General features: G+C 33.8%; 1 protein-coding gene across 5 annotated transcripts in view; it reads right to left on the bottom strand.

Moving 5' to 3' along the window:
- Zgrf1 (zinc finger GRF-type containing 1) overlaps nt 1-16,322 on the bottom strand; it is a 78,164-nt gene that overhangs the window by 47,252 nt on the left and 14,590 nt on the right. For all 5 annotated transcript variants that reach the window (XM_047566750.1, XM_047566754.1, XM_047566755.1 and 2 more), the window contains 4 exons: nt 14,951-15,133; nt 12,395-14,648; nt 6,828-6,901; nt 5,215-5,265 (listed from right to left, as the gene is read on the bottom strand). In XM_047566750.1, the coding sequence (XP_047422706.1) occupies nt 5,215-5,265; nt 6,828-6,901; nt 12,395-14,648; nt 14,951-15,133 (2,562 nt within the window). The remainder of the gene's footprint in view (nt 1-5,214; nt 5,266-6,827; nt 6,902-12,394; nt 14,649-14,950; nt 15,134-16,322) is intronic.

Raw genomic sequence — 16,322 nt, 5'->3', positions numbered from 1 at the left:
AAAGTAGTAAGAAGTAAAAAAAATGGGCATAAGTTTCTTTTTCAATGTAGAATACTCTAATTTATTCACCTTTCAAAAAACACAGGGATTGAGAAACAGAAACTACATCTCTGATATTATGGTTCCTGTCAACTTACTCCTGTACTTCTTTTGTACAAAGATTTAAATATGATCTTTTTATAAAATAATATTGACATTAAAAAAATAATTTGCCAAATGCAACCATAAAAATATCTTTACCTGCAAGAAGTCAGTCTGCATACAAGTGCTAGGCAACTCTGGTGTCAAAAAACAAGTATCTGTCATGAAGTTTTGATATTCCATGCTATCTGGAAACTGACTATATCCTAGTTGCAAGCTGTGTCTTCTGACCATTATACCACTAGTAGCTGATCCTTTCACATGGTATCCTTGAAACTCAACAGGCTATAGGTAAATTATTAAAAATAAGTATATATCAACATATATAGTCACAATGTATCTACATATAACTCAGATTTTTATTTAATATTACTTAATGCAAAAAATTACTAGAGAAGATTAATACTGAAAATTAGGAAATGTTCCTATTATCCTAAAACAAATATTAAGAACTAATTTAAAGCACATTGATTTAAAACTATATTCAAAAAATTATGGCATTTGCAGGCAAATGGATGAAATTGGAGAATATCATGCTAAGTGAGATAAGCCAATCTCAAAAAACTAAAGGACGAATGATCTCGCTGATAAGCAGATGATGACACATAATAGGGGGGTGGGAGGGGGGCAAGAATGGAAGAAGGAGGGACTGTATAGAGGGATAAGAGGGGTGGGAGGGGTGGGGGGGAAATAACAGAATGAATCAAAAACTATTACCCTAGGTAAATGTATGATTACAAAAATGGTATACCTCTACTTCATGTACAAACAGAGAAACAAGATGTATCCCATTTGTTTATAATAAAAGTGAACAAAAAAAATAACTATATTCAAGTTCAGCATCAATATATATGAATTTTTCATTATTATAAGTATAATGATGAGTATAATGGTTAAGCAAGCCAGGGAGACTTAGTTGTCTCTTCCTCTATGTTTCACTATACATAACTCTACATTATATATAACACTATGCATTATAGACTTACACTTCATACAATGAAGTTTCTCAGCATCCATGTACTAATGTACTCCATTGAGGGCAGAGATCTTTTTGCTTCATCTAGGTATCACCTGCATTTAATAGAATGCTTGGCATACAGGGAGCAAACAAACATACAATAATATAAAGGGAAGAAAGAGGAGTGCAGAAGTATTTTCCTTTGCTTGATGGTTTTGTGGACTATAAGGCTTCACTACAAGATAAAAAGTGTACACTCTACATTCCAGCAGAAGATCCAGTCTTACTGCTCTCATAGCAAAACCTTAGAGTATTTGATCCTCAGATTCTTTCTTCTCTTCAGTTGTGTGTATCAAAGCTTCAAATGACTCTCTGCTGCCCTCTTGAGGGTGTTAGCATTTTCACTCCAAACAGTAACAAAACCCAACCGGAATGTAAAGAAAGATTGCTAATGGAGTCAAAAGAATGTCCATGAAGGACTCAGTTATTTCTAACAATGAATTAACAAAAAAACAATAATATATAATCTAAATATACGCTTACTCAAAAATGAATATTCTAATCATATTTAAAAGGAAAATCAGTCTGCAAAGTTAAATGCCCTTTTATATAGGAGTTTTGGTGAAAACATTCTTCTGAATTTAAAAACATACATTTCAATAAAAACAAGTCTCCACTGTTAAAAATCCCAAATATTTCTGCTTTGTTTGATGGGGAATATTCATATCCCACAAGGAAACAGTTGCTTTGTCTTCTATGTCACCATGTAGATCTCTTTCAAGAGGTGTACTGGGTTTTAGAAAGTATCACTATTTAGAAACCCAACCATTTACATGCTGTTGTTTCTGCATTTTGTTTTTCCCCACTACTGGGGATTGTACCAAGGACACTTTACCATTGAACTACAGCCCTAACCCTTTTTATTTTTTACTTTGAGATAGGGTCTTGCTAAATTGCTGAAGCTGGCCTTGAACTTTCAGGTCTCCTGCCTCCAGTCTCCAGAGTAGCCTAGATTACCAATGTGTGTCATCATGCCTGGCCTGTTTCTGCCTATTTTTGATGTGGAGATGGTAGCACTGCTTTTAGAGTTTGGGCTACATATATCTATATTTCCAGTCAGAAGTAGAAGTGGAGGAGTGGACTATAAGTTAAAAGATTCTTGTTTTGTAAAAGAATATTCCTTCATGTACTGTACGTAGCTTTATATATATATATATATTAAGTATGTATGAGTACTGCATACACTACATTATTAACTCATTAATATTACAGAGAAGGTTCAAGACAAAAAAAGGCAGTCAAGGGATTATTAGTTTCTTTTATTCTTAAAACCAGGTTAATTTATTATGCTCACTAATCTGCCTATAAAAACTAATACCTGCTTAACACACACACACACACACACACACACACACACAGCAGGAAAAGAGAGAGGGTTACACGGATCAGTGCTCTTCACAAATTTAATCATAGGGTCACAAGTTTTTCTTTCTATTTGTTTAGGAATAACAGCTAGAAATGCAAACTTTTCTTCACTTCCCAAGGAAAAGAACTATGATAAAATATCAAGTTATCTAGTCATTTATCTAGCTTAGTAGACTAGTTCTGCAGATTGTCCATAATTTTCGTGATAAAATACTCACATAAATTAATGTTAAGCTTTTTCTTTGAAAATACAAACTATCCCTGCCCCCCCCAAAAAAGTATTCTAACAGATAAGATACTATGCTAATTAATTTTGAAACTCAGCATGTTAGAAAATTCTGATCCTAAATTTTTAATTGAATCTATTAATTCTACAATTATTGAGCCCAAAGGCACCTATCAAACCTACTACTATGGTAATATGGATCATTTAATTTCAAAATTAGTATGATCCTGCCAGGCACTGTGGTGCACGCCTGTCATCCCAGTTACTCAGAAGTAGCATCGCAAATTCCAGATCAGCTTGTCTCATACTAAAAATTGAAAAGGTTGGGGATAGTGGTAGAGCACTCCTGGGTTCAATTCCTAGTACCACACAAACAAATAGAGAAAACATTTTGTCAATAGAATAAGTAATGTGTTTTTTTCAAATAATGGTCACTCTCTTTTAATAACACAACAGGTAAGAACAACTGCCAAAAGAGTAGTTCTTAAAAATATTCAATTACATTATAGAATTAGAATTTTCTGACAATGAATTCTATTTTTTTATTTTATTTTTTCCATATTTTTAATTGGTGCATTATAAATATACATGATGGGATTTATTGTAACATATTCATACATGCACACAATGTAACAATATAATTTAGCCAATATCATTTCCTAGTATTTCCCCTTTCCTTCCCTTCCTCTTTCCCCCTGGTCCTTTTCCTCTTCTCTACTGATCTCTCTTCAATTTTCATGAGATTTTCTTTTCTCTTCACCCTCTCCAGGTTCCACATGTAAGAGAAAATATACCACCCTTGATTTTGAGTTTGGTTTATGTGACTTAACATAATGTTCTCAAGTTCCATCCATTTTCCTACAAATGACATAATTTCATTCTTCTTTATGGCTAAATCAACTAAGTGAATTTTAGAAATTAGCATAATACTTTCTGTGCTGAAACAGCTCCTTTGCTATGTGCAGTCAATTATACAGAGATAAAGAGGTGGTAATAAGTATTCAAGGTTTAAAAGTTCCTTCTATACATGAAAAGGTTGTTTTCAGAGAGCTGTAATAAGAGCCATGAAAAAAATACAAATGAAATTCTATTAAGATTCTAAAAACAGATTAAAAATACATATATATAAGCTGTAAAAGACTATAAGATCTTTTTCATTATTAGATTACCACAGATTTTTTGAAAATGTGATATATTTATTTTAAATGTAAACTCATTCTGGGGGAAAATAGTGATAGTGTTTATGTGATGGGCTGACAGATCTGATTCCATGAGAATGTTATAGGCAAGACTCTAAGGGAAATGACTAAACAGACTCCATTTTGCTCTGAGACTCCATGTTATGTAGGAAATAATCTTCTCCCATGGGAACACCTCGCCTCTGTGCCCATCATCAGTTACTTGGTGTGACATGTTTAATAATATACAATGGCAACTCCTATGTAGTAAAGAATTGCTCTTTTTGATTCCTATTGCTCCTAAACAATGTACCATGTGAACAGTGATTGTGTGGATGTCAGTAAACATTCTTTAGTTTGAACCTAGTAAGGGTCATTTCGATCCACTTCCCCCTCTGTCGATGATCTCATGATGTTAATGTGTAATTTCGAATCACAGCAACAAACACTTATGATTAATGTGATTTTTGGTATAAGAACCCCTACAACCCTGTAGTTGGGGCTGTTCTCCCCATAGCCATTTTTTGGGGCATTGTGTGAGACAGTCAGCCGGCCAGCTTAATAAAGACTCTCAAACTTGGACTTCTCAGTGGTGACCGGTCTATTATTAAGTTGCGCCCCATAATGTTTATAAGCAGTTTATACTTTGTTAAACTTAAAAAGATTTAAAATATTTTTTCAGGGGAAAAAATAAGAATGTTATTTTTAGCTAAATTACTAGTTGCTAGTTGTTCAAGATTTTATACATTTATCTTGTTACGTAAAGGTGAACAATGACAAGTCACCAAAACACCAATGTTTTTGTTTTATTTTGTTCTGCTTAGGCAATTGGGCTGCAGGTACAATATTAACAAAATTTGCAATGCTTGCAAAATTAACTTTGTGATAAAGGATTTGTTATTTAACCAAATATATTGACGATGTGGGACCTTTATAAAAAGGCAGCAGGTTTATCTAAAAAGTAAAGGGTAATTAACTACAAATGAGTTTGAATACTGAAAACACATAATGCGACTTAAAATTATATGCCATACCTATAATACAAATATAATTTCTGGTGTTGGGGATGTAGCTCAGTGGCAGAGCACTTGCCTAGCCAACATGAAGTCCTGGATTCAATCCCCAATACCACAGGGGGAAAAATACATACACGTGTGTGCATGTGTGTGGAAGGCCCTGAGTACAATCCCCAGCACCCACAGAAAAAAAAAAAATAAAAATACATATAAATATATATATATATATGCATGTGTATAATGTGCTTTACATTACAAAAGATAACTCACCTGCAGAGACCGAAATGATTCATGTGGTTCAACTTCATCTTCTTTTAGTATCTTAGAATATTAATGTAAGACAAATTAAAGGCAATAATAATATACAAAACAAAAATATAATTTTATGAGATATAAGAAATGCAAAATAACACCAACAATAAATAAAAACCAAAATGGTGGCAAACAGTATTTTCACTTAGCAAAAAATTTTAAAGTCCTTCATAGTAAATGAAGTAAAATAAATATTTTAATTATAAAACATTCAAGATTTTCATATTTGATAATATTAAGAACATAAGAAAAAAAAAAGAACCTAGGAAAGTTGTTTCCAGTCTTCTAAGTAAGTAATTCCATTTCTAGGACTAAATCCAAGGAAAGAACTTAAAGTGCACACCATGATTTATGTACCAGAAATGTTTTGTGAAGTATAATTTATAATAGGAAATGCTGGAAATAATCTAAAGGTCCAAACCAGTCAACTGTCTGTTTAAAGCATAGGAAATCCATACAGTGGAATCATTAGTAACCTTTAAAAGGTACGTTTAAGAAGATTTGTTAGTAACGTAAGATGTTACAATATGAAATCAGGGGGAAAGGACATAAAACTATATTCATTAATCTATTTTTTTAAATGGACACAAAAAAGGTGAAAATGGTAATAATCATGTCTGAGAAGTACAAATTTTGTTTTTTCTCCACAGTTTTCTATATTTAAAAAAGAAAAATATGAAGATTTTTAAATAGGGAAAAAATGGATCAGTAACATGGAAAATAAAGTGAAATACAAAATGAGGGCAAATGAAACATTTCACTTTTCTTCCAAAAATGTCTGCCATATAAAGAAAGAATTGACCCTCCAAAAATGCTAACAGCATCCCCATTGAGAAACACTTTATTTTATTCTAAAACATTTATTTTACAGTTTTGATTTACACTACCTGGTACTATTATTTCTGGAACTGCTTCCATGGTTCCCAAGCTATGCAACAAGGTAGTTTAGAAAACCACAGTGAACTCACAAGAGCTCCATGAGATTTTTTTTTTTCTTTTTCTTTTCTTTTCTTTTTTTTTTCCTGCGTGTGCATGGTGCTGAGGATAAAACCCAGGGCCTCAGTGTGCTCAGCAAGCACTCTACCACTGAGCCACATCCATAGTCCATAAGTTATTTTAAATTTAAGTAAATACAGCATCACTGGACCTCTGTCAGACATGAAAAGAACTATCTCAAGGTAGTTCAATTTCAACATCAGATCTCTGTGATGCTGTTTCAGAAATTGCTATGATAAAAAGCAATTATGAGAAAAATTAATTCGTCATCTAATCAATTCCAAAGTTTGAGAAACTGTGTAGTGCCCAACAGCAGCAAATTTTCCATTTATTTAAAAATAAAATGCTTACTAAATTACTAGAACATAAATACTTAGTTTTTAATGATACTAACTACTTTATAAATGCACCTGTTAGGTGTTTCTTTTGACTGAAGAATGCAATGAAAAAATCACTGAGATACAAAGTGGATTACAAACCAAGATAGCTTGGTTTGTAACCAAGATACAATTCTATTACAAGTTACAGAATATTCATATCAAAAGAAAATATAGTTAGAAAAAATATCTGAGTACCTTTTGAGAATCCTGCTTCAAATCAGGAGACTTTGGTATCATGTGTGAAACTACTGTAGTAAATGGTTTCCTAGCTGTAATGGAGAAAATAAAACAATCTTAAGCATGACATGCATTAGTACTGCTCTAAAAATATTTAAACTTATTTCTAAGACTTAAATAACATAAAAAATTCTAAAATGAAGCAAAGTTTTGATAATTGTTTTGATAATTGAGATTTGTGGTACTTAAAGATTTCATGTACTATTTGGTGTAGTTAGAACATTTTCATGATAAATATTTAAAAATACTTAGAATGACAGCCTTTTCTGTTGCTTTCTAAGTCAATGGTAAGAACATCTCCTTGTGCTTGTCTTTTTTTAAACTAATTAAAAAATACTAAGCTAAAAGTTAATCACCTACATTAAAAGTGTGAAAAATAAAGAAAGTCAAGATAACTATCATATGGTTCCTATGTATTATCACAGTGAAGGAACAAAGCACCTAATGCTGTTTCTATCTTAAATCCATTCTACTATGACCTGGAAAAAATAATCTATTCATTCGTTTTTGTTTTTTGGTACTAGGGACTGAATCCAGAGGTGCTTTACCACTGAGCCACATCCCTAGGCCTTTTTATTTTTATTTTGAGACAGGGTCTCACTAAGTTGCTTAGGGCTTCCCTAAGTAGCTGAGGCTGATCTTGAAATCATGATCCTCATGCCTCAGTCTCTGAGTCACTGGGATTACAAGTGTGCACCACCACACCCAGATGCTCAATGATTATTTTCCAAGAGCAATGTGCCAACACTGGGGAAACAGCAGTGGATAAGACAGACGAAATCCCTTGAAGCCATGCCAGTGTCATACACCTGTATTCTCAGCTACTTGAGACTAGGGTAGAATTGCAAATTCAAGACAGCCTGCGCAACTTAGTAAGACTGTCTCAAAATTAAAAATAAAAAGGGCTAGGGATGTAGCTCAATGATAGAACACCCCTGGTTCAATCACCATTACCAGGGGGGAAAAAAACTCACAAGAAGCCCAGTGTACCAAATTCACCTACCTCAGGAAGCTGAGGCAAGAGGACCACAAGTTCGAGCTACCTTAGGCAACTTAGTAAGATACTGTCTATAAACTAAAAAAGGGTTGGGGATATATTTCAGTGATAGAGTGCCCTTGGGTTAAATTCACAGTACGAAAAAAAAATTTTTTTTTTTTTTATTTGTACCAAATTAGTGATAAAATTGATTCTTCTCTTCATTTTGTATTGTTTCATGATGTTGTTAAATTCCAATAGACTTGATTTTCTCAAGTTATCAAGAAAACCAACTTAATCCTCATTATTTGTACATAAATATTTTTGTACAAATTTGATAAATATATTTGTACAAAGACACTAATTAAAAAAAAAAAAAAAGGATAAAGCCGGGTGCGGTGGTACACACCTGTAATCCCAGCAGCTCAGAGGCTGAAATAGGAGGATTTTGCGTTGAAAGCCAGCCTCAGCAAAGGAATGCACTAAGCAACTCAGTAAGACCCTGTCTCTAAATAAAATACAAAAAAAATAGGGCTAGGGATGTGATTCAGTGGTCGAATGCTCCTGAGTTCAATCCCCAGTATCCATAAAGATAAATAAATAAAAAGATAAATACAGTCAATCCTCATTACTCATGGATTCTGCCAACTCCCTAAAGTTTACTTGTAATCCTAAAATCAATACTTGTAATGCTTTCCTAGTCATTTAGACAAGTACTGAGTAGCAAAAACTGAGCTGCTTAATGGGCACATTCCCAAAAGGCAACACTGAGGTTTGGCTTAGCTCATACTAAAAACAAGTATCCATTTGGTAGTCTATTTAGTGCCATATTCTTACATTTTTCTACTTTTTATTGTAACTTCATATTTAAAATGTCCCCTAAGGCCAAAAATATGCAATGGAGAAAAGATAGCCTCTTCAACAAATGGTGCTGGGAGAATTGGAAATCCATATGCAACAGAATGAAACTAAACCCATATCTCTCACCATGCACGAAACTAAACTCAAAATGGATTAAGGATCTCGGAATCAGACCAGAGACCTTGCATCTTATAGAAGAAAAAGTAGGTCCAGAGCTTCAACATGTCGGCTTAGGACCAGACTTCCTCAACAGGACTCCAATAGCACAAGAAATAAAAGCAAGAATTAATAACTGGGATAGATTCAAACTAAAAAGCTTTCTCTCAGCAAAGGAAACTATCAGCAATGCGAAGAAAGAGCCTACAGAGTAGGAGAAAATCTTTGCCAATCATATTTCAGATAGAGCACTAATCTCCAGAATCTATAAAGAACTCAAAAAACTCTACACCAAGAATGCAAATAATCCAATCGACAAATGGGCTAAGGAAATGAATAGACACTTCACAGAAGAAGATCTACAAGCAATCAACAAACATATGGAAAAATGTTCAACATCTCTAGTAATAAGAGAAATGCAAATCAAAACCACCCTAAGATTCCATCTCACCCCAATTAGAATGGCGATTATCAAGAATACAAGCAACAACAGGTGTTGGCGAGGATGTGGGGAGAAAGGTACACTCATACATTGCTGGTGGGGCTGCAAATTAGTGCAGCCACTCTGGAAAGCAGTGTGGAGACTCCTTAGAAAACTTGGAATGGAACCACCATTTGACCCAGCTATCCCACTCCTTGGCCTATACCCAAAGGATTTAAAATCAGCATATTACAGAGATACAGCCACATCAATGTTCATAGCTGCTCAATTCACAATAGCCAGATTGTGGAACCAACCTAGATGTCCTTCAATTGATGAATGGATAAAGAAACTGTGGTATATATATACAATGGAATATTACTCTGCCATAAAGAATGATAAAATTATGGCATTTGCAGGCAAATGGATGAAACTGGAGAATATCATGCTAAGTGAGATAAGCCAATCTCAAAAAACCAAAGGAAGAATGATATCGCTAATAAGTGGATGAGGACACATAATGGGGGGTGGGAAGAGTTAGTGTTAGGGTTAGAGTTAGGTTTAGGGAGGGGGGCAAGAATGGAGGAAGGAAGGACTGTATAGAGGGAAAAGAGGGGTGGGAGGGGTGGGGAGAAGGGAAACAAAATAACAGAATGAATCAAACATTACCCTATGTAAATTTATGATTACACAAATGGTATGCCTTTACGCCATGTACAAATAGAGAAACAACATGTATCCCATTTGTGTACAATAATAAAAAATAAATAAATAAAAAAAATAAAATAAAATAAAATGTCCCCTAAGAAGAGTGCTGACTATAGTAAGAAGGATATGATGGCTGTTATAGAGAAAATAAAAGTGTTAGATTGTTTTGTTCAGACATGAATTAGCGCTACTTGAGAGTTTGGTGTCAGTGAATCAACAATATATATTAGATAAGGTGTCTTTAAACAGAAACACGCATAAAATAAGGTTATGTGTTGGTGAGTTCAAGAAAATGTTTTGACCAGAGACTTGCATTTCCCATAGGAGCAAAATCACTAATTTGGGATTTGTAGTGACTTCACAAAACAACTACTGCAGACAATGAGAATTAATTAAAATCCTCTTTCAACTTGATGAGAGAAGAGATTTTTTACAACTGAATTTTATAATTTCTAAATCTTATTTAAAATGTACATTCTTATATGCATTATATATCTAATGATATTTATTTTTCATTAAAGATTTTTCCTTATTATTTTTTAGAAAATAAACTGTGCTGGATGTGGTAATGTACACCTATAATCCCAGTGACTCAGAGGTTGAAGCAAGAGGATCACAAGTTCAAGGTCAGCCTCAACAACTTAGAGAGGCCTAAAGCAACTTAGTGATACCCTGATTCAAAAAGAAAAAAAAAAAAAAAAAGGAGTGGGGATATGGCTTAGTGGTAAAAGTACCCCTGGAATCAATCCCCAGTACCAAAAATATATAAACTATAACATTATCAAACTTAACTATATTTGAAAGAGTCACTTTAGTGAATACAATAATTTATTTATACTTTTCTCAGGAATCACTTGGGATATTCAAATAAGGGTTCAATTTAACTTTGAGAATATCATAAAATGCATTGCTCATTTACATTCACATATATACATTATTTACCATTACATTCTTAAAAAGACAAGGCTGTTGACAACATATCATAAGCAAAGGTAAAAGACCAATGACATACTGCAAAAAACATTTATAATAAACATCGTAAATGGTTAATACATCTAATATACAAAGAACTTTCAGCCAGGCATGGTGGTACACACCTGTAATCCCAACTAATCAGGAAGCTAAGGATTTAAATAAAATTCTTAGAAAGGCTGGGGATGTAGCTCAGTAGTAGAGAGCATGCCAAAATGTGCAAGTCCCTGGGTTCAACCCCCAATACCACCAAAAAAATAAAATTAAATTAAATTAAATTAAATTAAAAAATAAATGAAATAAAATAAAACAGATTGTGAAGAGAACAAAATAATGCTTAAATATAAGAAAAGATGCTCAATATCTACATTCAAAAGTGATTCAGAGAGGACTTGTGAACTTTACAAATTTGTAAAGGCTCTTACTAGAAGTGATATGGGTATGCTGATATGGACTATCGGGTGTGTACTGGAAAACTGAGGAAGTAAATATAGATGTCTTGAGAGAGGGTTTTTTTCATAGTCTGGGAGTAAAGAAACAAATTACACAATGGAGAAAAAGAAGAACCCTGTGGTATAGAACCAGGAATAAAGATATAAGGATATATTTATGTATTTAAGCACAACATTTTCAAATTAAGAATGCTGGATGCAGTGGCATACACCCATAATCCCAACTACTCAGCAGGCAGGAGGATGGCAAGTTTGAAGCCAGTTCATGCAATTTAGAAACTCTGTCTCAAAATATTTTAAAAAGGGCTGGGGAGATAGCTCAGTCGGTAGAGTGCTTGCCTTGCAAGCACAAGGCCATGGGTTCGATCCCCAGCACCAAAAAAAAAAAAAAAAAAAAAAAAAAAAAAAAATGTTAAAAAGAGCTAGGGATAGGGGGAAGGGAAAAAAAAATAACAGAATGAATCAAACAACACTGCCCTATGTAAATTTATGATTACACAAATGGTATGCCTTGACTCCATGTACAAATAGAGAAACAACATGTATCCCATTTGTTTACAATAAAAAAAAAAAAAAAAAAAAAAAAAGAGCTAGGGATAAAACTCAGTTGTAGAGCACTTCCCTACCATGTAAAACGCCCTGGATTCAATCCCAAGTAACCCTCCTCAAAACACAGAAAGCCTAACCTGTATATACATTCATCTACATATGCCAAAATACATATATACCATATACACACAGAGTATTTCTCCAAGTATAGCCTAAGAGACTGTGGCTAATTCTGAGGAATGAACTGAAGTATGGTGACAGGAAGGAAACTTAATTTTCACTATATTATTCTCTATTAGAATTGGTTTTATCAATACATGTATTATCTATTTAAAGACTATATAGTTCTTTAAAGTAGCAGTCAGAGCAAATATCTTCTCATCCTTTTAGCTACAAAGAGAAAGATCCAAAACAGATACATCATTCTAACCTTCAGGTCTGCTATCTGGCTCATATGTCTGCTGAATTCCTTGTTGTTGAAAGGCAGTATTTCTCTTTTTCAGTATTTCCAAGCTTTCTAAAGCTGTACTGTGTTCAGATAGTGACTTTAAAAGGGAAATGTTACTTATAACTCCAGAAAGTGAAGAATTTCTAGAATTATTCCAGGATTGTTTGCTTTTTCTGGCAGTTGCGACTTCAATATGGTCATGGGGTAACTTTCCAATTCTTCCCGAGTCTTCAGATTCAGGAATGTATACTTCGGAGTCTTTGGAAATAGGATGCTTTTTTTCCAGAGGATAAAACAAAGAATTGGAATCTTGAGTATCGAACCTATCACATGCAACATATTCCTGATTGGTAGTTAATAGTTGGATACTCTTGTCACTGCTAGAAATTGGTGGTAAAATCTGTTCATCACTTTTGTCTAAGTCACTTCCCAAAATAAAAGTCTGAGGTTGAACATCTTCTGAGAATAGGGCATCATTTTTAGGACTCTGATTAGTGACTGTGTCTAAAAATTGAGGAAAATGTAAATTCATGTTTATACCTTTTGATTTATCCGAAAGTGAAGCAAAATCACAGTTAATTCCAACTTTTTTGATAGAATTATTAGCATCTTCTTTGTTATCTATATATACATCATCATTCCAATCTAAGGATGAGTCAAAATTGCTTAACGTGTTGATATATTCCTCCTCTGTTTCTTTTCCAGTGTTTCCATCCTTATAAGGTCCCATGTCAAAACCCACACAAGTTTTATCACAAAACTGTGATATAGTCTCTTTAATAGGAAATATGTCTGCAGGTCTGCTATCAATAGATGTTAAGAGTGGCAAACACTCACTGCCAATTTCTTGACAGCTTGTATCCTCACTTCTCTTTTGAACACATAAATTGCCATCATGAGCCAAAATTTCCTTTACCCATCTCTCTGAATCTTGGGAAATTTTGTTGTCTTCCTGTGATTCCGTTTCTGTGTCACTAGTCTCAAAATTACTCAGATTAAAATTTATCTCTAAAAATGGTTCTGTTACATTACTTACAGATCCGTGAACACTATTCAGACTTTCACTATCAATGCTACTTTTAGAAAACACGTCTGGAACACCATTAGAGATCCTAGACTTGTTACTTAGAAAAGATTCCATCTGTAGATGTTCTGATTCCAGCAGAGATGACACTGGTTGTTTATGCTCCTGTTGTGTTGTACATGTATTTACCACCTGAGCACTTTCTCCAATGCAAACTGACCCTTCCATGCACACTTTGTCATTTTGATTAGAAGGTATTTCATTGTTTCCTTGAATGTTAGATTCTGATAATAAACCATTATTGTCTGCACTGCTGCAACTACCCAGTAAACTGCTGCTTTCACAGAATGAAAGTATTTCCACTTTTTCTTCCTGATTCCAGGATTGATCAGTATTATCTACTGGCTGGTCTTCATTATCCTTCTTTCCCTTTTCATCACATGTTTCAAAGTCCTGCATCCTTTCTTGTACCAAAAGGTCTTTCAAATTCAAATTTATATCATCTTCCTGGGCTTCAGGTTTCCATTCTATATTGCTCCCTTCTACAGTACAGGAATGTACAGGAGAACTCTGTGAGGATAAATACATGGCCCATCGGCTTTTATTTCTCATGGTATTTTCTGATTGATGCTGGTCTGTGCTCTTCATCTCAGCACATGCTTCCAGCTGAATTAAGTACTTTGGGTTAGCAGGAATGTTTGAACTTCTCTGTGGCTGTACCTGAGGTAAAAGTCTTGTCATCTCAGAATTTAGGTCCTTATGCATATTTGTTGACTTGGATTTCAGAAGAGCTAATATCTGCGCTTTACTTCTAATGTTTTGTGAAACTCCTGGATAGTGTAATGCCAAATTATCTCTTCTCAAGGGCTCATTGGTCAGTGAAGAGTCTGAATGCTGACTTTCAGTACTGACAGGAGAACAAAAGTAATTTTCTTCAGCTAGCATTTCTGGGTTAATCATGAAGGATGAAGCAGAGACAACTGAAGGTGATGTCATGTTATTTCTCTCTCCAATATTGTAAGTGACAATATTTTCAGAGTTTCTTGGTATATTATTTATATCCTGCTTGCCAACAGTAGAAAACAAAGGAGGTATGTTGTAGAATGGAGAAGAAAAAGTAGGACCAGGTTCTTTAGACTCAAGTGATGCAGCCGATTCACCATTTTCTGTAAGAACCATTTTCTTTGGAACCTGACGTGGTGCTTGAAAACCCTACAAATATTAAAACAATTGTTAGTTCTACCATTATCTATAAATAAAATGTGAAATAAACTGGTTGAAATAAAAAGGAATGTGTGTGCTTGCCTAAGGTAAAATAATAATTAATATTTAAAGTGTACTTAATTAAAATACAAACATTCATTTGTTAGTAAGATTTTTCTAAGTAGGATTTATTTCCTTTCTACATAAGTAAATTATGAAGTACCACAGGGTACAATAATTTTAAAATTCATTACTTTTGGGAATGATTTTAAAAATATATGTTGACATATTATTTCCATAGAGAAACTTACAGGAAACTTTCTTTTTAAACCAGCAGGCTGACATCCAAGAGACCGGCCATAGGATATGAACCTCCTTGAATCTGACTGTGGTTCTTTAATGACATTCTGTTTAATAGTTATGCTTCCAGACATTTTAACCTCCTCAACTGTGATTAAGTATCGATCACTTTCTAAGTCATCTCCAGGTTTCACCTAAATATTAAAAAATAAATGTTAATGGGCTGGGGGTATAGCTCAGTGGTAGAGTGCTTGCCTCGCATATGAAAGGCTCTGCACTTGCTCCCAAACACCACAAAAAGAAATAAATGTTAAAATCTCATACATCTAATTATTTGATTCTATATATTTACAGTGAACTCACTAGCACCGAACAACACAAACATATATTTAATAAATGTTAAGTGAATTAATCAGTAACTAAATTCTTCAATTATTTATTATTATGCACTAGTTAACTATCAACAAGCACAAAAGAGGATAATACAATAAAACAATTCCACTAATTTGTTCATTCAACAATACACATTGGGGGGCTGGGGAGATAGCTCAGACGGTAGAGTGCTTGCCTTGTAAGCACAAGGCCCTGAGTTCGATCCCCAGCACACACACACAAAAAAAAAAAAAAAAAAAAAAATACACATTGGGGTCCTATAGAATGTCCTTTGTTACATTCTAGGAATACAAAGACAATAAAAAAAAAAAAAGCCTCCTCTCAAGGAATTAACTTAGATTCATACAACTAAATATAATATTTTAATTAGAGCTGTTAATTATCAATTATATATTTTTATAAATAAATGTGAATTAGCCTGGCATGCTGGCTCACACCTGTAATACCAGCTATTCAGGAGGGTGAGAGAGTATATCACAAGTTTGAGGCCAGCCTGGGCAACACATTGAGACCCTGTCTCAAAATAAAAAATAAAAGGGCTAGGTATGGGGTTCAGTGGTAGAGTGCCCCTGGGTTTAACACCAGTGCTGCAAAAAAGAAGTTTTAATTAAGTTAAAAATTAAATAAACGGTATAATTAAATACTCAAAATTATCACAAATTAAACACAATTATAAATTATTAGTGGTTTAAATAATCACATTCCAAAAAAGTATTTTTAATCCCTTTAATGAACAAATGTAGCTCTTGCTACCTCTTCTAACTGAAACATAAGATTATGAATCTAGTTTAAAAATACACAAATCTATATCAGATTAATCTTTTACTAAATGATGTAAAATGATATAATAATGATAGCAACCAGCAATCAATCACCTATTAAAATAGTGCTTTTCAGCTCACATGGTGCCACACGCCTACAATTTTAAGTGACTCAGGAGGCTGAGGCAGGAGAATCACAAGTTTGAGGACTGCCTCAGCAATTTAGTGA

The sequence above is a fragment of the Sciurus carolinensis genome, chromosome 10 (genome assembly GCF_902686445.1).
Source record: "Sciurus carolinensis chromosome 10, mSciCar1.2, whole genome shotgun sequence".
NCBI classification, from domain to species: Eukaryota; Metazoa; Chordata; class Mammalia; order Rodentia; family Sciuridae; genus Sciurus; species Sciurus carolinensis.
Note: the sequence above shows the minus strand (reverse complement) of the source record. Positions and strands in the feature narration are given on the sequence as shown.